This window comes from Pithys albifrons, chromosome 1 (assembly GCF_047495875.1).
Source record: "Pithys albifrons albifrons isolate INPA30051 chromosome 1, PitAlb_v1, whole genome shotgun sequence".
Classification (NCBI taxonomy): domain Eukaryota; kingdom Metazoa; phylum Chordata; class Aves; order Passeriformes; family Thamnophilidae; genus Pithys; species Pithys albifrons.
Window position 1 is genome coordinate 10,678,667 of NC_092458.1, and position 25,726 is coordinate 10,704,392.

The following is a 25,726-nucleotide window of genomic DNA, read 5'->3' on the forward strand; positions in this document are numbered from 1 at the left end:
TTAATGATGAACATTAAATGCTTATAGAACTATAAAGGGATCTTTTCTAAACAATGATTTGTGTGACTCAAAGACAGTAATGACAAACAAGGTGTTTTACATACTTTATTGGTAATGAAAATTTTCCTCAAAGACATGAATCCACTTACAACTTGCTTAGCTCCATCGAGAAGGAAATAAAGCTTCTGATTTTCTTCCTCCTAGTTAAGTATATGGAATATTTACCTGATGTCTAAGACAAATTGCTTGTTAATAGAATTGCCTTTAAAGTTTGGGGCTTGGCATGCTTCAAAGACCACAGACCCAGAGAGGTAACAAAATTTGGAAGGGTATGCTACTGCAGGACATCCAGGATAAGAAGAAACTAACAAAGCCAGCTCAGCACAGCTCAGCAATAATAGAATAGTAAACACTGAAGACCACCAGGTTGCCAAAGATAAGAAGCCAGCTCAGCACAACTCAGCAATAGAGTAGTAAACACTGAATATGTATTAGATAAATGAAATATATCAAGATTAACAGCATATAAATAGTGGTCATCTTTTCTGCTTGGTGTGCTACCTTTGTGGGTTTGCCATCTAGCACCCATCTTTGCACAAATATGAAATAAAAAAATACCTCAGCTCTGTGTGTGATTGGCTTATGCACACCGGGTGATGAATCCTTATTTTTGGAACAACATACCCTCTAAGTAAGAAGTTAAAATTATGTCACCAGCAGTAGTAACATCCTCTTAAATACGGCTTTATATTCTTGTGGTGTAGAAGAAATGAAATAGAAGACTTAAGAACAGCCTTGAGGAGAATTTTAAGAAATAAAAGCATGTAGAATTTGTAGAAAAGCTAGACAAATAATACTTTAGAAACCCTGACCTTGAATTACAAAATACAGTAGTATTACACTCAAAACGTGTTAGAATATGTCATAAAAAAAATATACTCTGCATCTTGCACATCAGTTTTTCTGTTTCCATTGTTGCATTAAGTTCAAGGTACAGTTTTATTGTTTTGGTTTTTTTAATAAAGAAAAGGATACAAAAATACACTACTAGTAAGGCAAATATGAAAAAATAGGATTAAATCCAGTACACTTTAATGTCCATTATCACGCATCTTCTGGGCATAGACCAGAAATTAGTATAACATTGTCCACTCCAATTTCTCCAGTTTTTCCCTTCCCGCGTTCTGATTCAAAAGTGATCTGTCATAAGAAAATACATGTATTAACAGTGAAAATGTAGTTTATCCAAACATTTAGCAACTCTTAGTTAATTATAAGGCTGTATTTGAGGAATATTTTATCACAATAAAGGACTTAAATCTATCTCGGTTTTAGAGCTTCTGTGTATTATTGGAACCAGATTTTAAATCCTCTGCACAGATTTACAATACCAAATGGATTAGTTTAATAAGATTATCTATTTTCATTGTACAAAGAAAATGCAAATTGAGTGAAATCCTCTTACATTAATGTATTTTTGTCACAGTATGTGTTGTTAATGCAGTTCATTTATTGAACACATTAAAACTTCATTTTCAATCTGTTTGGATCCTCAGGTTTTGTGTGTATATACTATATGTATTTACTCAGTCACTTGTGTGTATTAAGTATAGTATGTACACTGTTTAGAGAGAGGAGGTTCATTTTTATGAATAGGATGCCTGAGGTGTTATTTTATAGTCTGATTCTGATTTATGTAAGGGCTTTCTACATCATTCCAGCTGTGCAAAGGACCTTGAAAAGGGCTTGCATTTCCTTTATACTCACAGTATTCAATTATATAGTAGAAGCCTTTGCCCAGCACTGAAAACATTCAGTCACATAAATGGAAAGCAGGCCCCAGAATTTCAAGGAGAAACTCGCTGAAGTCCTGATTGAGGCAGTTTTCAGGCATACATCAGTGTACAGTACTCCCTGTTGGGTGGGATGTTCTCCTGAGGTGATTGCTCAACCTTGATTATACATGATGTCTCCTTTTGCTCTAATGGTCTGGTTCAATGTGGTTTGAGAGCATCCTCTTCTATGCAACAGAAAATTTTCATTTTTACCGGCATGTATGTATTCTTCTGCTGAATGTGATATTAAGGAGAGATTTTGATTACCTGTGTTAATTTATTATGGGAAGCAGTTTCTTTACAAAATGATAGAATTGGTGGCATCAGTGTTCTAATCAATTGGGGTAATTTGTTTCTGAAATTACAACCAGGTGATAACTCCTCTGCCTCTAAAATGTGGACTCCTGTTTCCCGTTTCAGATAAGCCTTTCAATTGCTGATGCCTCTAGAATGTTGGTGGAGCACTGGAAGATTAGATTAAACTGTTGTTTTGGTTATGGTAATTGGCTTATAAAATGTGTTATACTTACACTGTTAGTTGTCTCAGCTCCCTGAAATATCTCTATTTTTCCAGTTCTCCACCTTTCATCTTTTCCTTTGTTCTGCTCCCAGACAGGAGCAGTTTTCTTGTTTGCCAGGAACACTCGAAGTTTCCCCACTTTCTCACCAGCAAGCCGATAACTGAAAATCAAGCAGTAGCTACTCTTTGGTTTCAGGTCAGTGAGGAGAAGTTTTAGACGCCCCATATCCTTCTTGTGCCCCACAAAAGCTGGAACTGCCATGTAGTACCCATCGCCTTGTAAACAAAAAAAAAAAAAAAAAAGAGAGAGAAAAGAAAAAAAAGGCAGCATCTTTAATGGACTTGTGTTATTTATTAGCAAATTGAATACATGTTTCCTAAGAAAATAAGGGGAAGCTCATTTACTTGAATAATTTAAAATCACACTGGAGAAAAGCAGCAGGGAGTGTACTTTGCAAGAAATAAGCTTGCACTGTTGGAAGTAAGATCACTTTACAGAGATGAGTTCATATTTCACTGGCAATTATAGTCCTTCTTCCTTGCACTATCTTTCAAGGGCAAAACCATCTGTTTTTCAAATGCAACAGCCCGAAACATGCTGCTGTGCCTCTGTGGTCAGATACGTCACTACTTGAGCTAGCTCAGTACTCTCTTCACTGGCCTCTGCACTGAGGAAAAACTCATAAAGGGACTGATAGCTTAATCCCCAGGTCCTGGAGGACCAATGAAGTGACAGACACACACAAAGTGACAGAGGAATAAAACATCTGGGCCTATAAATACAGTCATAATCATCAGATGTAAGTTCAAAGAGACAGGATAAGGCCAGGGTAAGGTCTTCCTGGAAGTGACTGCACAGAGAAGGGATTTTGGGAATTAAATGGAGCAGGAGAGGAGGGATTAGTGAAGAAAGAATGGAATGGAAAGACTGTGAGGGAAAAAGGAGAGAATGTGCATGTAGGAACTGGAGCAAGTGGCCTGCAGGATGATCCACTGGTCCCTACTGAAGCAACTTCTGCAACATTTCCCATGTCATATTCCTCCAGCCATGCTTTTTCAGGTACACTGACACAGTAGTCACACACTGCACCTGTGGAGCTCTTTCTCAGGTTTAAGCAGGCCTCCTGTTGGTACCTGCTCAGGTATTGGTTGTTCTTGAATAGCACCTTGTCCTTGGCTCATTTTGAGGAATGCTGTCACTAGGTTGTGTTGCAGTTTGAGACTTCTTAGCAGTTATCCTGGACTTTTCTAAGCCACGTGAGTGACTACCTTGTCACATCCATCTAAATGATAGATGTGTGATTAAATGTTCTACCAGTCTTGGAGAGACACAACATGTAGCTGGATGAGGTTGCCATTGCCTTGTAGCTTGCAATTCTGAAGTTATGTTCTAATAATTTTTCTGAGATTTTGATCAATTTGTGTCAAAATATGTTGCTGATTACTAGTTGCCACTGGATATTTCAAAGAAACAGTATCCATGCCCAGCATCCCTGCCTCCTCTCTTCTTATATAAAGATAACCCACTGATAGAAAACCTAGCTTTTGATTCTGATTCTGATTTCTCTCCCTCATGCATTATTTTTTGGAGGATGTGAGCTATCAAGTCAAAGCCTAGATAGAGGACAGGTATTTAAATACCTCTATCACGATCAGCAGGATTCCAGTCAAAGTCATCATCAACATCTTGTTTCCAGTCACAGACCCCTCGACCGAAGCTGCAATCAACTGAAAAAAAATTGGCAAAGGGGTAAGAGAAATACTATATCATGGGTACTGTTAAAACACTTCGCTCTTTATTCACGCAGTTATTAATGTGGTCATTCCAAAATTGTCTATAATCTGAGTTCAGATAGTATTGACCTAGATTGAAGTGCAAAAAAGCAAACCATTAGAATTTATGTAGTAATTCTTTCTTTAGCTCACAAGAAGATCTGTTGTGTTTTTTTACTGCCAATCTCCCATCTGCACATGAGTTTATATGCTGTGACTTCTGTATACTGAGTGCCTGCTGATCCCCAAGTATAATTGGAGGTGTTGGTTTTGAACTACAGTATCAGAAATGGTTTGGGATCTGCCAACTTTAAAGTTCTCCTCTCTCCATTTGTTACACTGTTGTAGCTGTAATCAGCTGAGATCAGCTCCAGTTTTATCTGTTGAGAGAAGCTGGCCTCCCATGAGAAGAATTCCTTACATCAAGCACTTCATACTCTTTCTACTTGAAGGTGGGAATAGCCAAAATCACTTGACCTTTAGAGCACGCTGAAAATGGTGTCACCCAGAGCACACCACAGCCTTCATGACTGTGCAGATGAAAAGCATTACATACACAGAAAAACACTGTGCAATGCAAGCATGACAGACCAGATTAAGAGTAATATGTCAGCCAGTTGAATTTCCTCTGAAAGATACATCCTTCTTGTAAGTTATTTTATCATGAGGCATTCAGTACATGGCATTTAGAGAGCTTTGCTATATAAGTCCATTGTTTCTGAGTATTTCTAAACTGGAAAAAAATGTCAGGCAGCACATCTGTCTGTTTTGGTTTGTTTAAGATTTGGAAGTATTTATGAATTGGTTTGGGGTGAAACCCATCTTGTCCTGAAAATAATCTCAGCTACAGCCCCTCCCCAGTCTCTTGCTGGTAACTCCCCAGTAAGATCTCTCAGCTCCTCCTTATGGATACTGTTTTTTAATCGTGGTTCTCAGAAAGCACGTCCTTATAGTCGGCTTCATGATTCTGTCCATCACAGGGAAACTGTTTCCCACTAGGAGAGAGGCAGAGTGCCCTTTTATCATACAGTCATTAAGGTTGGAAAAGATCTCCAAGATCAAGTCCAACCTTTGACTGAACACTACCATATCAACCACAGCATAGCACCAAGTGCCCTGTCCGAGTCATTTCTTGAACTCTTGCAAGGACAGTGACTCCACCACCTCCCTGAGCAGTCTGTTCCAATGCCTGACAACCCTTTTGGTGAATAAATTCTTTATGCCTTTATGCTCTGCTTTGACCAGAACTACACTGCAGTCTTTTACAGTTCTCAGCAAGTAGCAAAGTTTTCTGTTTCAAAGTGCACAAAGCCATTTCCTAAGGCATGGCAGAAGCTTAAGTTGTGTGTATAAATTGACAGGTCTTGGACCTTCTATGCTCCTCTGACTGACTTTGCAACAATTTTTTAATGTAAGAAAGAGCAGGTAGTACCATCTTACTGTGATATCCAGAGGTCTCACTGATGAATAGGGAACTATCATAAATTCATAACCAGAGTATGTAAGATTCATGGTATTTAAGATTCAGGGTAAATATTTGTTCAGTCTTGTTCAGGGGAAGCTCCTGCTGAGTTCTAACAGAGGACCAGGAGTAAAATCAAGAGGACATGGCAGACACTTGTTGGCATATTATTGTGTGCTATGCAACATGTTTTTATTTTTTAGATGATAGAAATTATTTTTTTACAACTATGAAATTATTCTAGTGAAATTCAATTTCAAGGCAAGTTCCAATGTGGGGGAACTTTCTATACATGACTTATAAACAGCTACTTTTTGGAAAAGGACACAAACCCAGCTTGTCACATTGGAACTGGCAGAATTGTTTGGCCAGATACTGTCTCTAACGTGTTCACCAAATCTTTGTTTTGTTATAGGCTTTTAAACTGGTTCTGACTTGGCTGATAGAGGTTGTCATGAAAACATAAAATACCCAAGAAAATAAATACTGTAAAAAAACCAATGTACCTTCTTGCTCTGGTCTTGACATTGGAACTTTCCTCTGTGCCAGATGAGGGCCAAAGGCAGCTGCTTCTTTCACCTTGGGAACTAGGAAAACAACTTGTCAAGGGCTGAGTCATTATGGGAACAGAAAATGGAACTTTACTTCTTTATACCAGTTGTCAAAATTTATTTAAATAAGTCAATGTATATATTTCCTACTCCATTCCTAACCTCCCATTCTTAACCCCAGTTAGATACTAACTCTGAATTTTAAAACTTAAGTCCCTGATCAACTCTGCTGGCAGTTGGGAAGGAGGGCTTTGGTGACTGCCCTTCCTCTTGCTCACCTTCCCTGCTACAGCTGGTAAGCACAGCCTGATAACCAATCCCAGTGGAAACCCCTGAGCAAGTTATATTGTAAAAATGAGACATGTCTTGTGCCAAACTGGAAGAGTCAGTACAGCCAGTAAGTGTCAGGTGCGCTCTCTAAGACACTGGCCTGAAGGAGGTAGTTAGTCCAGAAACATTATTTTTCAGTAACAGCATCAGAGACCAGGGGAAAACCATTCCTGTCTGGTGACCTACAAAATTATAGAAGCTTACATACCCTTGTTTATGCTGAATAACACTTTAAAATACTATAAGTACTATAAGTATTTTAAAGTTCTGTGATTAAGCTTGTTTTGTACTATTTTGAGTGACTAATAGAGAAGTGCACTCACTAAGAAAAAATTACAGTCTCAACTTCTTTATGCATATCCTGTGTAAATAACACATGAGATAAAGGGAAGATCTGCTTTCACTGGTGGAGGATTCTATCCTTTGCAAATACATAAGCAGATGATACCTATGATATATGCATCCCCACCTCTGAAAACAGGAGTGTAAATGTGTCACTTCAGAGGAGGAGTGTGAGGGAGGATCCTTTGGAGGTGTTAGTGAAAGGCCTGAAGGACTGAAGTTCTTTTCAGCCACACCCTGTGGGCCTCTCTGCTATGTTCAGACTGCCTCATCAATGCCAGATGATAGGAACCATGGAAATTACTTTTCCCTACTCAGCATTGTATCATATATGTAAATGCCAATTTTTAAAAAAAGTCATTACTTTCACATGTGTGTGTATTTGTTCAAAGGGGAGCTTTTTCCTGTGAGTTTAACTGAACTAGTGCTTTACATCTAAGTACTCCAACATACAGTTGTAAACACATATTCAGTTTTAAGAATATACTTAGAACCCACTGCAGTCCAGAGCCTCCTAGCAACATAAAGGCTATGACATCTATTTAACCTTTCTTTTCCTTTGTCAAAAATTGTTCTGTGTACACCAGTGAAAACACACAGTAATGAAGAGGCCCTGGAGGTATTTTCAGAGAGGTTGAATTCAGCTGAGAAAGGAGACTCATGCAATCTTATGAGCTTTCTGATGAATTGCCAGGAGCATGTCCTCTCTTGTTGTCCTTGCAGCCTTCTCCTCACCCAGACCGTTGCTTAAATCACCTGGATAAAATTCTTACTTAAGGCAAGGATTAATATATCTTTCTCCAAAATAATATGTCTACATATACACAGCTAGGAATAGGCACATAAAGATGAGGTGTTAAGTTTACTGTCATGCCATAAACTTGGCCTCATACTTAGTGAAAGAGGCTCAGACTGTGAAAATCCTTGCCAAAATGAGGAGAGTTATTAAAAGATGATCAGTTCTGGAAAGAGTGATTTAACAGAAGACAGCAGCTGCCAGAATGATTTATTTGTGGACTTATTGAATTACACTTGAATTCACTTGAGGGATATACATGCAGGTGTAGCTGTGTGCTATCAAGTGAAGAAGTGTCATGCAGAGAAAAAGAGTCCGGTTTTGTATCCAGATCTATGTTTGTTTTCAATCAGGCATGACAGTCAGGTTTTCCACTTACTGAAAGATATTAACTGTGTATTATGAGAAACTGTAAGCTTCAGCTTAGAGAAAGGTTTCCAAGAAACCTTACTGCTTGGAAAGGGTCTACATTTTACACCAGACCATCAGCACATATGATCCAAAGTTTACCCCCTTGTAAGCAGTAGGCAGGAGTAAGGATTACTCTTTTTGGCTCTCCTGCTGTCACGTGGTCTTGTAGAAAGGCCTCATCTCACATTCCCTAAGAACATACTGTCACCAATGTAAGAGCACATAGTACCACTTTAGGCACAGCAGAGTCTGTCCTTCTTTCTGTACTGCTTATGTCCCCCCATCTATTTCCCTGCAGCACTAGTTACTATATAATGTCCACATATAAACCCCTTCATATCATGGTGCCACACATTCTTAACCACTGATGTCATCATGATACTCTTATCAGGTAGGATAGGTTGAACTTATGAGCAGCAATTAATGGCAGAGAGAACCAATGCCCAGGTCTTCAGAGGTACCTATGTAACAAACTACCATCAATTTCCATAGGAGTTGTGTCTATGAATGTCTGTGGCAAGCTGAGCATAAATAAATTGGAGGTGGTCTGGTCCTGAAAACAGCCACCTTGTTGCTAGCACAGGTTCTTGCGTCTGCAGAAAATTCTGTGTTTCTATTTGTGATATATATCTGAGTATTGTCCTTGTTCTTAGGGGGGGGAATCTCTTTGAGGCATGTCTCATGTGCAGTTTGTCATTATACATCAGGAAGCATAGCAGGGAAGGGGACTTTCTGCACAATAGAATGGCCCCAGCTGGGTCTACCTGGCTGAAAGTACTTCCCTAAAAATAGTAAGACTTAGATCAAACAACTCTGGAATTACTGAGGCTGTTTGCATTCATGGGAATACTTCTTAGAAAATAACCTAATAAAATGAGAAAATAAGGCTGAAAAGAAGCATTGAGACTTTATTCTAGTATAAATGTGACTAAAGAGAGTCCCATGAAGGGGATTTAGGAACAAATTTATACATGAAAATAAAATTCCACTTTAAAACCACCAGACTTACAGGGAGCACTGCACATAATGAAATAAATGAAGTTTGAAGCCCATTGCCTAACCTCCCCTGTCCAGGGACTTTTAGATAGTAAAGAGACTGACACTGACAGATGCACAAAAAGAGACAGTTAGATTCAAGTACATCCTTTTGCACAGTGTACAGCAGTGCCCTCCAAGAAATGCAGGCAGACACCAGTTCAGTCTGCCTGTCAAACAGGTTTGTTAGCACTGGTCTGCCAATTGTACCAACTTGAAGAATGTGAGTTCTTTGAAGCTGGCCTGCACCTGGCTTGCTTGGAGGACACCTTGAGTGAGCTCGGGTCTGTCTGAAAAATACTATGTGAACAGACCCTCAAGTCAGTCCGTAAGTCAAATAAGGGCCATTGAGGTCACAAAAGCAATAGGAAATTTCAGGAGCACATCTGGAAAAGCATTGCCTGGAGTAAACAGCAACGTTTAAAGATTCAAAGTGAACAAACAAAAAAAAAAAGAGAAGAAAACAAACAAAAAATAAACCCAAAAGCTGAAACCCCAAACACAACAAGGAGAAGTTCAGTAGAACAGGTCTGTGTAGCAGTGTTTTATGGACATCTTTCAGAAACAGCATAAAAACACTGTTAGGCATCTGGTAAGTGACTGGTGCTAAAGGAGCTTTCTGAAAACACTGATAGATTTTCCTTTCTGTGCACTTGGTTTCACCTCTCTGCTTTGCCAACTGCTGTATGTAAAGTTACTTATAGTGCATTTGGAAAAGGTATTTTAGTCTGAAAAAGTATGGCTTTGTTTATAGCCTGGAAATAATTTTCTATTTGTCTGCAGTAATGCCATGTGCTATCCTTAAAGCTTTGATTCCATCTTCCCCCCCTTCCCCCCCCATTATTGTGACTGTATTTTTATATAAATCATCTGTGGCATCACATTGAACTCTTACTGAGGCAGCTATACTGGAAGAGCAGATATATAGCAGAATATAAGCACCCATGTATTTAAGTGTGCTAGTTGTGGGCAATGCAGTATATTTTTATTTCTCATTACTACTGTTTGATTTTTCTCTCCCTTGGAAAATGCTGGTGGCTGGTTTTGCCTAGGTAGTCTAGTCAGTTTAATGTAAAAACAACACAGTAAATTTGGGAAAAGTAGCTCTTGGTAATTCCAGCACACAGAATCTCAACTGCAGCATGTGGGAACTGTCACAAAAATGGTACTCGCTGTATTTCTAACACTGTTCTCTAATGCTCAAAGCTCATTAAAAAACAAAACCCAGAAAGCCAGAGTGGGTGCTGTAAAAAAATCAAGCAGAATACAAGTAGCAAATTTAAGACTAGCTTTCTATATATACAGTATATCACTATGTCAGACTCAAAGGAATATACCATATCTCTGCTACCACATCCTGCTCTGAAAGAATTACATTTGCCAGATGTCTGATGTCAACAGCACTGGACTGAGCTGTGGTCTGAGTCACTCACAGAGTGGTGTAATTATCAGAAAAGAGTCAGGTTAAGAGCAAGCATCATGATTAACTGAGAGAGTGCTCTTGTTCAGAATTAAGAACCCTGAAGCCATATGGGAAACAGTGCACTTCTAGTATTGCCAAATAAACCAGAAACCAAAACCTGTTGGGTGCCACCGAAGGAAATGTCACTGTAATAACATAGCTGGTTACATGATTATTTAAGAATGAGTTTCATAAACTGATAGAGAATTCAGTTGCAGTCGTCAATACCTTTCTTGAATACCAATGGTACCTGGAAAGCAATGAAATGTTAGAAGCTGTCAGAATTAAGGTTGTGATTAATTAATTAAGTGTAGCATCCCTGCAATAATTGCTTACACAACCAAGTACTTTGGTCCAGCTCTGTGCCTTCTTCCATATGCAGAAAGGACATTTCTCGCATAGTAAGAAGATTTCCAATACTTTGGTTTGCTCTCATTTTCTATACATCTGCAAATTTTGCAATCAATAGGGCATATTTATTGACCTATTTAATAATTATTAATAATTATTAATAAAATAACATTGATAAACAATTAGTATATTAATAAATATTCCTATTTCTTAAACTGCACTCTTCATAACAGGAAGGTCCTTCCTTCACACTGAACAAGGTGAAGATCCCGTGGAAAATCGTAATTTGAAGCCATTACAGACTGTATCATTAAGATAAAAATATAACAGCAAAAAATGTTTTCACAGATGACCTTAATTTTGATATTTCTCAAATGTTGGGGACTTCACTTTGGTTTAACTATTGTGTTTTGTTTCTTTAAATGGTGAGTATCAATTTTCACGAAGGTCGAGTATTTTGACAGTTTGCCTGTTTTAGTAATTTCCATCTCTGTATAACAATTCTTTTTCCTCCCCCTACAGTATTTTTCTGTGGCTCCCTATGTACTAATTATGTAGTAAAACTACTACTATGATAAAATAATACATCAATTTAAAAATAAAAATTAGGATCTCTGAAAAGAGTGACCTATCTATTTTTCCTAATTAACTACTCTTCCTGGAAGACAAACAATACAAATATTAATAATACAAGAGGCAGATGTTATGTGAATACTTGAGGGGATTATATGGAGGAACTTAATGTGGTAGTAAAGGAATCTGCTGAATAGACATTGGCAAAGAAAGGAAAAACTGATGTACAAATTTATGAGCTGTAAATTTCAGCTAACAATGTACTCCAAAGGATTATTCAATATCAGTAAAAACTAAAGTGTTTTTAAAGCCAAATGTTCAAACAATTAAGTGCCTAAATCATGACTGAATTTTTATTAAAACCAAGGATCAATTCTAGCCCATGGAAATTTAAAAGGAAAGGAAATGCAATTAATAAGCTACCTATCCTGAAATGAAAATGGAAATGGCACAATGCCTTGAGTCCTAGAGTCAGTTGATATCAAACAAGAAAGCCATAAATAGTATAGAGTTCACACACTTAATGGAACTACTTCATGAGCATACTGCTATCTCTGTGTCACACAGCACAGACTTTCTGCCAGTATCCTCTGGCAAAATAAAACCTCTATAGCATATTCAGCGTATAAATTCCTTATAGTTACAATGGAAAATTCCAGCCAAATGTACCTGGAACAAAGACAGTATAGGCAAAAATACAGATAAAACACAGTGCTTCAGTATTTTCAAGCGATAATATTCATCGTCACTGCTGTCAGCTTAGTGATAATTTTGCAGAAACAAGTAGTCTCTGTCTAGCCCGAGTATATGGTGTTCAAATGTCCTGGTTTTGTTGAGAAAGCCCTCAAAAAGAATCTCACCAATCATCATGACAAAAATCTCTTTTATAGTGTATAGCTCCTTGTACGGACAAAGGATTTGCCCTGTGTGCCCTCATTTGAACTGAGATCTGGGAAATGAGTGCATTCCAAATAGTGTAGCACCGAGTACTCAGCTGGAAGGTTGCATGATCCACTCTTTGTAACTGCATCAGGTCATGTAGCCTAGTATGGGAGACCATGTTCCCCTTGCATCACCAGGCATAGAGAGCAGAGCCCTACGTCCTTATAAACAAAAAAAAAATGGTGCCTCCAATCTAGGGGCAGTATTTCTGGCAATGCTTCCTGACCTGTCTGAACAGGTTGCAGAAGAAACCTGTTGAGATGTCTGAGCTACCTCCCTCCCTCCTCCTCTCCCTCCTTCTGTCCCTTCATCTATCCCAAAAAGACAGAAAGGGATAGGAGGGCTCACTTGTTTTTTTGTGTTTTGTTTTGGGGTTTTTTTTGTCCACTAACAGGCTGCCTTGCCTCACAATTGAAGCAGAAAAGCCCCCAGTCCTTTGTGCCACAGGATTTGGAATAAATGTACCTATTACTAATAACAGTATTATTTATAAATATTTATTATTTACAGTAACTATAATCATAACCTATTAGTACTATGCCCTTAAAAGTGATTGAGTAGCAACATTCCCACTGTTCTGTTGAGAAAGAAAAGCTTTTAACTTTACAGAAATCACAAGTCAGGGGAAACATCCTCTTGCCAAGGGTTAATTTCCCTTCAGATTCCACAAGCATTTTGCTGTTAATTAGTCAATCTTTTTGAGTCCTCCTCAGTCTAACCACATTTAGCCCAACTTATCTGGTCAATTCACACCACTCTCTTGGCACACAGAAGCTCCTCATTAATTTAACTTTATGAAGAAGCTTGAGTACATAAGAACCTACTCTTAACAATATTGCAACTATCTTCTGCTCACTTTCTCCATACTTTCTGAAAATTATGGGCAACTTTGGATTAATTAGCATGACTGGGAAGAGTTATATCCTTCTTTAGGGTAGTATTTTGGCAGAAATGTGATGAAACAGAATTCTCTAATTTTAAGAGTAAAGCCATCAGAAGACCTGTGTTTTATTGCTTCTTGTGAGAGAACAAAGACAAGTCACTTAATCCTCTGTTCTGAGACTCTGAAATGCATCTGGCAGCACCAGCATGGCAAGGCTGAACCCCAAGGGTAGTTTGCCATCTAGTGAAAACTTCAACACAATTTGGCATCAGCTCCTACACCTGCTGCCCCTTTTAGGTAAGTAATTTATGAAGGGATCCTTAGAAGATGGATAAGAAGTGGCGTAAGCTCAGGAGTGAAAGGCTGAGAGTAAGACATGATCTTGAAGCCAGATTTTTTTAAAAAGAAAGAAACTTACAAAAGACATCTCCTCTAAGCTTTCGCTCATCGTCAATTTGATTCTCAAAATCTTCTTTCTCCTCTTCATCTGACTCTTCTACCTCGTCTTCTGTAGTAGCTTCTATTTCTTTCTCTTCCTCACTGTAGCTCCCACCAAGATCAATACCACCTTTATAGTCCAATAACTGCAAGTGGGTCTTGGAAGGCAGTGTTACAGCTGCTTCTGGGATCACATTCTTGATTGTTTCATGCTTTTTCACACTATTTTTATGTGCAAGAAGTTTCTTAATTGTGTCCTTAGCTGTTCCAGGGATTCTTGCAATTTCCTTTACTGATTTTTCAGGGATAACTAGAACCAAGAAGAAAATAGTAAACATTCATCTGAGGAATCATTCAGCAATGAAAACATTTTCAAATGAGACCATGGTGTCCTTTACAAAGTCCAGAGACCCATACAGCTAAATTCTCTGCTATGAGCTGTAAGTTTAGCTCAATACAGAACCAAACACACATGCACATGTGCCCCTCTACACATGTTGTATAGACAGCTCTCTAGCTGAGTTATAGTGAAAAGACCAAAGGGATCCTCTGCCATAAGTGTTTTGGACTCCTGTCTACCACAGGCTATAGAGGCCCCCTACATTAACTATTTCTTCTCTGGAGCTTGGGTTAAACAAAAGAAAAGGAAAAAAAAAGATAAATGCTGCTTCGGTTTGTGAGCTAATAAAAATTGTCCATGGATGTAAGATTCCATGCACAATTGTCAACCTACCAGTAATAAGCATTTTTCTTAACTATCTTTCATGGACTTTTCTGGCCTAATATTCCTTCAATGACAGGCTGAAAGCCACTGAAATGGAGCATATTTTGAGAAGATGTACATCAAACTGCTGCATCACATTTCATTCTGCTCTAAGGGATATTTAGCTGTAAGGGGTAAACCTCAAATTTCAGAGAGGCATCCCAGAATGCCAAATTACTGTCTAGTAATTCCAAGATGGACTAGAACATAAATGTTAAACTTCCTGAGATTTTTACTATTTTATGATTCCTCTTGGCCATGAAATGCTATAGGTTATCCTTTTGGATAACCTGGTATTATCCTTTTAACTATCCTGGAATTATCCTTTTGGATAATACTAGTTATCATTTTGAATAACCATTCTTGTAGTATCTTCCAGCACTGGATCCTGCTCAGAAACAGAAGGGCTGCCAGAAGTGAAAAATTAAAGATTAGGATAAAATTCAATCAAGATTCCTCAAAGCTGCAAAATAAAAGGAAAAAAATCTGAGTTTGGAGTTTTATGTATTATGAAGTATAATGAAGTCAATATAGTCCATATCCAGGCACAAACTTCAAAACATCAATTGGTAAGGGACATTTTCTAATCATGATTTCTTTGAGTTTCAAGATACAAGCCTTTTATTTCCTATAGAATTCATTTTTTTCTTCTCTCTACAATCATTAAACTGTGTTTGGATGCTTGAATGAGGGAGATTTTTCATAGGAATGCATTTGGAGTTGAATTTCTAGATATGTGGGGAACCAGCATTGATTTTCCACCACTGGTAGGACCCAGTGGCAAAACAAATTGCTCCTTTCAGATAGTATGTTGGGCAGCTGTTCTCCTTGTTCTCTTAAGAAGGGGAAATTATTAGTTTACAAGAAATAAGGTATTATAGTTACATATTTTGAAAAACTTGCTTACTATCCTTGCTATAGGAGGGTGAAACATAGAGGCAAACCGTATCACTAGAAGTTTTGAAAATTTTTTAGGCTACCATCTGTTGTTAATGTGCTGGATATGATCTGCTCAGAGCAGAAGAACAGCCTAACTGATCTTTTTTGGTCCCTCTCGGATGTACTCTTCTCTCATCTGACAAAGACTGATGGCTCTCTGTGCTGATGGCCAAATCATATCGGAGGGTTAAAGGCAGGACTACTTTAGATCAGTTTGTTAAAGATATGCGTACAGTGCAAAGCAAATTCAAAGGAGAAATTATGTCAATACTGCAGGTGTTGCTTTTTAGCAGCAACATCAGTTGCTGCTCAGCATCAGTCAGGAACAGTGCTGTGCCAAAACAAGGTCTGGAAGGGTTTGTGTGACAAATATGCAAGTTTTAGAGAAGACATTAATCTGAGAAGTTCTAGTTTTTGAGACAATCCCATTCCACTATAAGGATTCCATTAGACCTAGCCAAGTTTTTTTTCTGCCATAGTACCAGAGCTACTGAGGAGGAGCATGTCCTTGGGGTTTAAAGTCCATAGCAATGGACTTTGAGGCTTGAGATATTGAGGTTTTTGAAACAACTCAGGATTTCATAACTGCTATGACATGACCAACCAGTTTATAATCACATACTCAAGTCCTCTAGTGCTGGGCACAGCCTGAATCTGTCTGAGTGAGGAAGAAGGACTGGTACATAGGAAAGCTCAAACACATCATAACCTACCGACAGCCTTCTGCAGTCTGAGTCCTTTATGTGAAGTACCTTAGGAAAAAATGAGAGCTGAGCAGTTCCAGTGTGCTCTATGAAAGCCCTTCCATAGAGAGGGACTATTTTTACCAGTGGGTCAGAATAGCCTTATATACTACCTTCTGTCTTCAATTCTTGATCAGCATTGATGCTGCAGTACCTACAGTCTTTTTGGATTGAAAATAGTGGGGTAAGTCAGCTATTTTTGTCCCCCTCTGCTTTTGCTGTCTAGCAATTTTATTAACAGAGCAGGAATATATTCCTATTTTGCTCCTTATTTTTATAATTAAAACTTCATAGTAGCATTTTGGGACAGAGGTACTGGACTTGTAACATTGAGTAGTACTTTCTTCTGTTTCTTTTCATAGAGACATAGCAGAACTAAAAACACCAGTTAATAAAATATAACTGTGGTCTAGTAGGAAAAGGGGAAGGTTCCCTGAATTTATATTCACTCTTTCAAAACACAATCCTATCATTGTGAATTTTTCATATTTTATTTATGGTAAATGCAACTACATGCCATTTAGTATCTCAGGAAAAGAAACAGACCCTTTTGGTGTGCTCATTGGAGCATTAAGGTTTTTTTGAGGTTGAAGTTAGAGTAAATGGATGTCAATAAAATAAAAGCCAAAACTGAGGTGGGTTTTTTAATCCTTTGGATAAAACTTGTAGCCTTGCTTGTCAAATACTTGCAAGTTCACTTTTACTAATACTCCACTAATGTCCTCTGGAGGATATAACGAAGGATGTAAGGTTTTCTGGGTCTAAACTCAGAATGCAGCAATAAAAATTAACAGGAAAGCTTAATTCCAAACAAATTTCCTCCTGACAATCAGTAACAAGAAACTTCATGCTGTTAATAAAGAGGCTATGGGGATTTTCAAAGCAGGACTGACTGCTCAGCAAACATGAGCATCTGCTTTCAGTTTCTGCTTTGAAGTCTTCCTTGTGAAATGACAAATTCTAAGAACTCAGTAACCTCTATGGTGTGAGAAAACCAATCTCCTTGAATGTACAAAATTTAAAAGGGCAGAAAATCAAATGATGAGAGTGGTAAATACAGGGGTATGAAAATGTCTAAATCCCCATGCACTTGCTGTGGCACTATGAAAATCTGCATGCTCATGGGGACAAAGAGGGACAAGACAACAAGCACATTTCAGGATATAGCACTAGTCCCCTTGTAATCTGCAGTCAGTGTTAGAGTAGCTGGAGATGTGGATTTAAGGCTTTTTGAGTCTACATATATATCACAAGAGGAATAATACAGTGGAAGGATACCCCACCTTAAAGTCAGTCCGTTCTTTTGAATCCACTGCCTGTGGACTTGCCAGAATGAGCAGCTCACCTTCTCTGGCAACTGGGGGTGCTATAGCTGAGGCAGTGATTCTTCTGGGCCCTTTGGCCCAGGACATGGAGACAAATGCAGAGATGTTGGTCATAAAAATTTGTTCACATGACTGCATGGAGAATTTTGGAAAGTGAAAAGAAATGTAATGCATTTCATTCCAGCTCTTCATTATGTACCTTCCATCAGGAAGCATTCAGATTAATACCTCCTGCTCCTACAGTTTGTTTTTATTGCCCTAATATGAAAATATCTCAGTTTTCAAAAGTATTTTCTTTATTTGAATTAGAGAGAATTAAAGCAAGAGGTAGAAAAAACAAAGGCAAATGGTGGCTGAGGGCTAAAAGTAAATATTTTCTGTCATTAGTTGCTGTACAAGATTATAAAATCACAGGAAAAGGTTGGTGTAGGATTCCTAATGACCAAGTTGTGAAGGTTGAGTTGAAACAAACACGTAGAGAACAGGTGCCAACCCCTTGACTCTGTGCTACATTGTGTAAAGGGAAATGCTCAGGGCATGATATGGGAGAGGGACAGACAGTGATCTGTTTTCCATCCACACACTCTGTGACTGAAGCCAGTGCTGGCCAGGGTCTCAATGTACAAGGGATACAGGAGGAGACAGCTTGCTGTGCACTCCAGCAGGCTCCCCACTGCCCCCATCTTCACACCTAGCAATATCTTTAAAAACTTGGTGAGAGACAAGCCTAGGAGATCAGCTTACAAATCCTTTTGCAGCTCCCTTTGTAGGCTTCTCTGTAGAGGAGTTGGAGAAGTGGTGAAGGATACGTACAATCATTTACGACGTTTAGGTAGAGTCTGTAGACCTGAGTAAAGATTAGATCAGCATGATACAGCTTCAGAGATCATTCTAAAAGTTCTCAATGTCTTTTATATAGTTAAGAGAGTCTGAAAGCTTTTGTAGATAGATTCAAACACAGATTCTGGACTATTATTCTCTTTTAAGCACCACGGAACATCATCTACCAATATGTATTCCTACCCTGTTTCATTTCTGAAGTTTTTACTGTCTTTTTTAGGGAAGGATACTTGGAGAAATCAAGGCAAGTTCATCATGCTGGACTGTGTTCATTACTTGGCTACACCAGCAGCAATGCTTCCAGTAGGAAATGTGTGATGAGAAAAGCCTAAGTGTTGAAGGATGAGAGCAGTATTTGACTTCATACTAAATTGAACTGTGAGAATATCACCAATGATATAGCCTCAATCCCTTTTCAAGCTTTGAAACTTTATTATGTCAAACCCAGTGTTTCTCAGGACTGGCAAGGTAATAAGAAAGCTAAATCATATATAGAGTTTGAGGGTTACCCTATTAGCAAAAAACAGATGAGTAATAAAAGAAGCACAGAGAGAGGTGGCATGAATTTGTACTGACATTTAAATATTCAAAAAAACATAATAAAGAGTAGTAACCACTGTCTCCAGCCCAGCAATAACAAGAGTGTCATTGCTGAGCTCCTTAAAGTAGTGCCTGAAGGTTGAAGACTCAAGTTAGTAAAGTTTTCTCCTGTTATTTTGTAGTACTCAAAAATTGAATCAAAATAGGTTCATTTTTCCTCCAGGAATCTTAACTGCTTATTGAACCTTGTGAGACTCTATTTTTAAATAATAGCTGAAATACACATAGAAGCAGGTGGCGGGGGAAATGTGGTTTTTCAATGCACAATGGGAAATCAGGAAACACATGAACCTGAGAAGAGAAACAGGTTGCAGCAAGATAGAGGCCAGATGTGGAAATGACTAGGACTTTTTTAGGAATCATTCAATAGGTTACATCTCTATGGATTCTCAGATGAAATGGGGGCTAGAGACAGTTCAGAAACAGCCTCTAATGTTTCATGCGTATAGAAGTGTTAAATGGCAAAAAGGTGCCTGAACAATCACAGGTCATATCCATGCCAGCAGCAATATTTGCAGTCTGATATTTCAGCGCTTTCTCCTAAGTTAGTATATTGACAAGCAAATTGAATTAAAGAACTTACCCTGCTTATGTATAAAGTTGAATTATACATTACCTCACTTATTAGGTTATTTGGTGGCATGAGGAGATGTAACCATAGGCATTTCATCATAAACAATGTACTTAGTTACTCTCTTTTCATACTCCAAAACTTAAGCTATATATTAAAATTTTTTTCATTTGTTATAAAAAGCAAATACTGCTGCCATGGTAGCCAGTTTGTTACATAGTAAAGGCAATTGCTATAAAGAATTAATGCTTCTCTGTGAAAACAGGATTCCAGCCCTGTGGGAATACTTATGTGGAGTACTGAGGACATATTTAAGAATCCTTTTATTTAAGTGCACCACAACAGCAGGCCCATCTGTTGAGAGCTGGGAAGGGATTCAGGAGCTGTAGCTGCTTTCACCAAAAGTGTGAAGTCCCTAAAAAAGACTTAACCCCCTAATTTCCCAGGATAGTGTCCTCATCCTATTAAATCCAAGAGCAAAACTTTTGGCTTCAGTGAAGCCAAAGCTTTTCCACAGTTGCCATATGACATGGAGAACAGTTAGTGTTTCGGTGTAGGCTGATACATGAAATTGATGTTTGTGTCACTGTTTGAAAAAACATTTTCCCCACTAGCAAGACACATGTCCTGCTCCCATCAGTTACACTGGTCAGACTTTTTTGAGGATTGCAACAAAAATCAACTAGGCTTAAAGAATCTCCTCCTCTTCCCTTTAAATAAAAGGTCTATGTAGGGGAATTACCATCAGAGAAAACAGTCTGTCTTAAGCACCAATGCTTTTCAGGTTTTACCTACCCCTGACCCCGTATTTTTCTCCTCCTCAATTGTTGTATACATTTTTCTAGCCATACACTCACCTTTTGACTTTCTGCCTGTGGCTCTGATTTCTCTCATTACTATGTGTTATTCCTCTATCCTCTCATCTAATAAATCTCTTTTCCATTTAGTGTATTTTACTAAGTTTATGAATGTATGTCTCCTTCCTCTGCTAAACAACTAACAGACTAATTGGAAATATGATGTGATGAAGTAGGCAGAGGGTGGGAAAATTATGTAAGAGAAACACCAGTGAGAAGATAGGAATCACCTGACTTCAGGACTGATTTTCTTTTCAGGACTAGATGTTAAAAAACTGCCTCTCCACAAACAAAAATATTTCCATTGCTCATATATAAACAATTATTCCTGCTGAATCTTTTCAGCTTGAGAAAGGAATATTTTCTACATAGACTTAGCTGAAAGGAGTTTTTCCTGGGAGATTTTCAGCATCTCAATAAAGAGAAAATAAAAAAAAATAAAAAATGCACCCAGGTCATTTTACTCAGAGATGTAGCTGTTTAACATTTCATCAGTGGTACATTTTGTTTTAACAGAACCATGTTGACATGTGTCCTGACAGCTTGCTGTGCTGTTCAGTTAGGTCTCAATCCTCACTGCCTCCTTCCATTGCAGTAAGCTGCAGTGGACATATCACAGGGGATGTGGTCTAGCAAGGAAACGAGCTCATAACATTGAATTTGAGCAGAAGAACCTTCTAAACAGCTCTGCTGTGGCAATCTGTGTCAAAATCACACCTTTCAGTACCAGTCAGGTTTTTGGGTGTTTATTTTTGCTCATTAAAAAAACCCCATTTTTTACTGGAAGTAGAAACTTAACAAAATTGTGTGATTCTTGGGGCTATCCTGTGCAGGGCCAGGAACGGGACTCGGATGATCCTAGTGAGTCCCTTCCAACTCAGAAAATTCTGTGATTCTGCAAAATACTAACTTATTAATGTGTATCGGAAGTTTCAATTACTATCATTATGGGAGTAGGAACATGAATAATAGAGGGACTCATAGAACATGTGACCATAAAATATAATCATAATACATATCTGATCAAGGATTACTTGAAAATGACCCACGAAAACCGGTTTATATATTATGTAGAGTTAATCTGCTATAGGCAAAAATGTTTTAAAAAGTTTGAGCAGGAGACCCATGTCGTCCCAAGGAAAACATTGCTGATGATATTGCAAGAGAAACGTCTGCCAGGTTTAATTAAAATATAAATAACAAAGGTTTATTTTAACTAGAAAGACAAGAACAGTCTTTCTTTTTTTCTTCTGGGAGAGTCAAATTCTGTTGGAAGTGGGCAGTGACATCTTTATAGGAAATCTTCTATATTCAATAGACAATACAAGGGAAAATAGTTTAACACAGAAGTCACAGCTTTTTTCCCTTTTCTCATTGTTTTACTAAGTTAGCCTGAAACTCTTCTGGAAGGAACTGCACAGTCCTCCAAGGGGCTAGCCTTGGGAGGTCATGGAAAATTCACAGTATGTTTTAAAACTTATGTTCTCTGTTTCTTCATGATAAATTCTCTTCACTGTTCTACTTGTGATTCCTAGAGGTACTATTAGACTTGGAGCCTCACAGGCTTAATCTGAACTACTAATACTTGTATTAACTATGCTACAACTCATGCAATAAATAATTTTTTTGACAGGTCTTGCTTGTTTGGTATTGCAGCACTGTTTAGCATGCCATTTACAAGAAAATGCCTTATAATGATCAATTATTGGAGAAAAACAGTACAGCAATATTCCTGACATTTAGTGATACTCACCAGCACAATCAAATCCAGTTCCTTGGTAGCCCTGTTTACATTTGCACTTGAAGGATCCTTCAGTGTTGAGGCACTCTGCATGGAGGTTACACCCATGTGTATTTGCCACACATTCATTCACATCTAAGGAAAGATATAAACGCTGCAGTGAAAACCCAAGGTTCATAACAGACTGGTTTTGCCATCCGTTTCCTGATATTGTAAGCACTAACATTAGATCAAGACAGTCCCGTGACCATCAGAGGTAGAAGAGTTCATGGTAGAAGAGAATGCTGAATGTCAGCTCCAAATGCACAGCTACTGGCATATGCATTCATGGATAATGTAGAGCATCCCAGTAAAGACAAGTGAACGTAGTGATTTTATGACTGAGAATAGGATTCAAGCTGTAAGTTGAACACACTCTTCTATTAGCAAAATGCAAAAGACATCAGGAAAATGTGTGACATTAATTGTAAAACAGCTCACCAAAACTTTCTCAAACTTTCATTCACTGTAGAAGGAATGCAATGAAAAGTAATATTTAGCATGCCAACATGTTGAGATCTTTAATCTACCTCTAACATTCCAGCATACATATAATGCGGTATGAAAAAAGTAGAAAATACTATGTTCAACTCACAGCAGAATGTAGAGGCACCAAGAATATTTGATTTTGTTCTCTTTTTTCCTTATTTTTCTCAATCACAAAGATGTTTGTGATTTCTCCCACATGAGGAAGTCAAGTTGGTGCTCACATGTTTGCATCACTGGCATTTTAGCCAGACTGCATCGTCTTTAGTAGCTGACAGGCCCTCTCATAGTGTAAGTAAGAAAATAGACAATAGCAGGAAGACTGACTCAAAAATCTGGTATGTCTGAGAGTGAAATTTGCATTTGCAGGTGAAATCCTAACTACTGTGACCTCTCCAGTTTCCCCTCCATGCATGAATATTGTATGAAAAAGAAATTTTTTTTTCCACTTTAAGACTTTCAGAGTTTGCAGACAACAGGAAATGCAAAGTTAAATCTGCAAACTTGCCTTATGATCTCTCTCCCACCCCTCACTCAGTATCAATCAAATATAAACAAACCCCATGAATTCTCTTTTTTATGCACTTGCAGTAGTTCCAACCCTTCCAGGCCCTTGTGTGGTCAGCAGCTTGAACAATGCTCAGTGCTCCTGTGGCACCTGCTGCAGTAACTTGCACTTTGCTTGTTCTTCCATTATTCAACTAATGAATGGAAACAGGAGCAAAGGTGTTTTGACACCTGAGCATGTCAAGATAACTTTTTGCCTGTATTTATTTTTGTTAGGCAGTAACTTTGGCATGCCAGAGAGACCTGAAAAGTAATTGAAACCTACTATTTTCATACTTCTTCCCCCCAAGTTCTGTACTGTTCATCCAAACAACTATTTTTAAAGTCACAAAGGCATTTGATTCACACTCCTCAATGACACACAAAAAAGAAAAGAAACATTGAGGGACTGCTTATTCCTCACAGTTTGAAAGCCAAGATGACAAAAAATGGCTCCTTAACTAAAACTGTACTAGAAGTGGCATTTATTTTAGTCCACCGTTGCTAACTTACTACAAAATCTTGACTTGGTACAATGAGGCAATTTAAATTGCAAGTGCCAGTGGTTAAGTTTTTCATAAGGCTACAGAGAAAACTCAGAGGAAAATTCAGAGTGCCATCAAGAATATTCTTAGTGTGACATTTTTGATCCATTTCTGGGGCAGTATCCTCAGGCTAGGCCAACGTGCTTCAGGCAATGACAGAGAAGATGCACACTGTGGGAATAATAATAAAAAAAAGAACAAAAAAGGAAAATTCATTGGACTAACTCTTACCTACACAGTCATAGTGGCCGCTGACATTTTTCAGCTCATAACCAAGCTGGCACTTGCAGTAGTAGCTTCCAAAAGTGTTGACGCATCTGCGGTTGTAAGAGCAGAGAGCTTTGCCAGAGGAGCATTCATCAATGTCTAGAGCAGGAGAAGGGATGCTGGTCAGGTCCATGAGAAGGTAAAATGGGAAAGTGAGAACTAGTTGGGATTTGCATGGAAATGTTTTGGTCTTGACTATCCCAAGTTGTTTAATAAATAAGTCCTGTAATTTCACACTTGGTGATGGCATTTGGCTTTTGCATGTGTCCTTACTAATGAAGCAGCAAAATGTGAACATAGTAAAATACAGGGTAACTGGCAGTGGGGATTCTCCTCATGGGGGACAGTGATTTCCCCAAGGCCTTGGAGCAGGGTCAGGAGGAACTCCACAAATTCCTTTATTTCCCTGAGAATAGAAATGTCAGAGAACAGTTTAAGAGAAAGTTCAAGAAACAGGAAACTAAGAGCAGCAGCAGTTTTTCTACTGAACCTCTGCACCTCCACTTGCCGGGCTAAGGCAAGTCATGTAACAGGGAGTGGGTTTCCAGACTGTGAGTGCTCTGTCCAAGAAGGCAGGTGACAGGGGCATATATTTTGGAGAAGGAAGCTTGGCATGGAAGGAGCTTAAGAACATTATATTCAACAACCATTGTAATTGAATGTTACTAATTTAAATTTGTTTTGTTGCAACATCAATTTTAAAATAATGCCAGTTCTGGTATTTGGCCTTTGTCATTCCCTATCACATTTTAGCACATAGTAGTGACTTTCACTGTAATTTGTCATGCCACACTGCTGCCCATTATGGTTTAGAACTGTTGTGATGTACTGCTGGACACCACAGTCAGTCTTGTTGTAATTTCTACCATTTGTTTTCATGCTTAGGTGATCAAAGGGAAGTGGACAACAGAAAAATATTTAAAGAAATCTGTAGTCAAAATCCCTCTGTCTGCCCACGTTACACACTTCTGTGGAGTGCCTCCAGGGCATTCCCAGACCCCTCCAGGTTCTCATTTCCCCATGCCTCAGCCAGTACTAAGGTCTGTCCTGCACCTGATCCATAGTGTGAAGCTGAAATGAATTTGTAAGACTCATTGTACTCTTAGAAATAAGAGATTTGGGGTTTATTAAAATTTTTGCTCTATAATTGTTATTTATTTCTTTCACCTATACAAATGTAGATGAGAAAAAGTGAAGCACATCAATGTGTTGCTCTGCAGGTCTAGGAATAATGCATCTTCTTAGGAGGATTAAGCTAAGACTAACAGCCAGAAATCTTCAAATGCTTATCTGCTTATGCTCTTTCTGTGGCTAATGTCCAAGTATTAGTGTATCTTACAATACCTATCAGTATCTTACAGCATCTGTTCTGCTATCCTGCAGGAACACGCTGTACCATTTTAGCGCTGGACAACTGTGATGTACCACATCATGCAGAAAGAATATTCTAACCTAATATTTCTAACCACTGGACATACTTTTTGTCTATTGTACCTTCTATCATTTGTATCAGCACTCTTTCAAATCCATTTAAGCAGGCAAGGTAAGTAAAAAAAAGCTCAATACAAAAGTAAAAATAGTTACTTGAATAATCCAGTAAGAGATTTAAGAGAAACACTCACATCATGTCTATTGTGTTTAAATACATATCTACAATATTCACCTTCACATAGCTTTTAATGATTCAGATAAATGTTAACTGTGACTGGTGGTAATCCAAGAGCCTTGCTGATTGCTCAGAGCAGAACAGTTCCAGTTAC

At 38.3% G+C, this 25,726-nt stretch overlaps 1 protein-coding gene across 1 annotated transcript in view; it reads right to left on the reverse strand.

Annotated features, from left to right (window-relative positions):
• Nucleotides 1-115: 115 nt before the first annotated feature.
• The window catches only part of EGFL6 (EGF like domain multiple 6), a 39,103-nt gene continuing 13,492 nt past the window's right edge, over nt 116-25,726 (reverse strand). The window contains exons 6-12 of the mRNA XM_071569634.1: nt 23,931-24,065; nt 22,096-22,218; nt 13,685-14,014; nt 6,097-6,177; nt 3,997-4,083; nt 2,366-2,631; nt 116-1,200 (exon numbers count right to left, since the gene is read on the reverse strand). Of these exons, the coding sequence (XP_071425735.1) occupies nt 1,105-1,200; nt 2,366-2,631; nt 3,997-4,083; nt 6,097-6,177; nt 13,685-14,014; nt 22,096-22,218; nt 23,931-24,065 (1,118 nt within the window). The 3' untranslated portion in view covers nt 116-1,104. The remainder of the gene's footprint in view (nt 1,201-2,365; nt 2,632-3,996; nt 4,084-6,096; nt 6,178-13,684; nt 14,015-22,095; nt 22,219-23,930; nt 24,066-25,726) is intronic.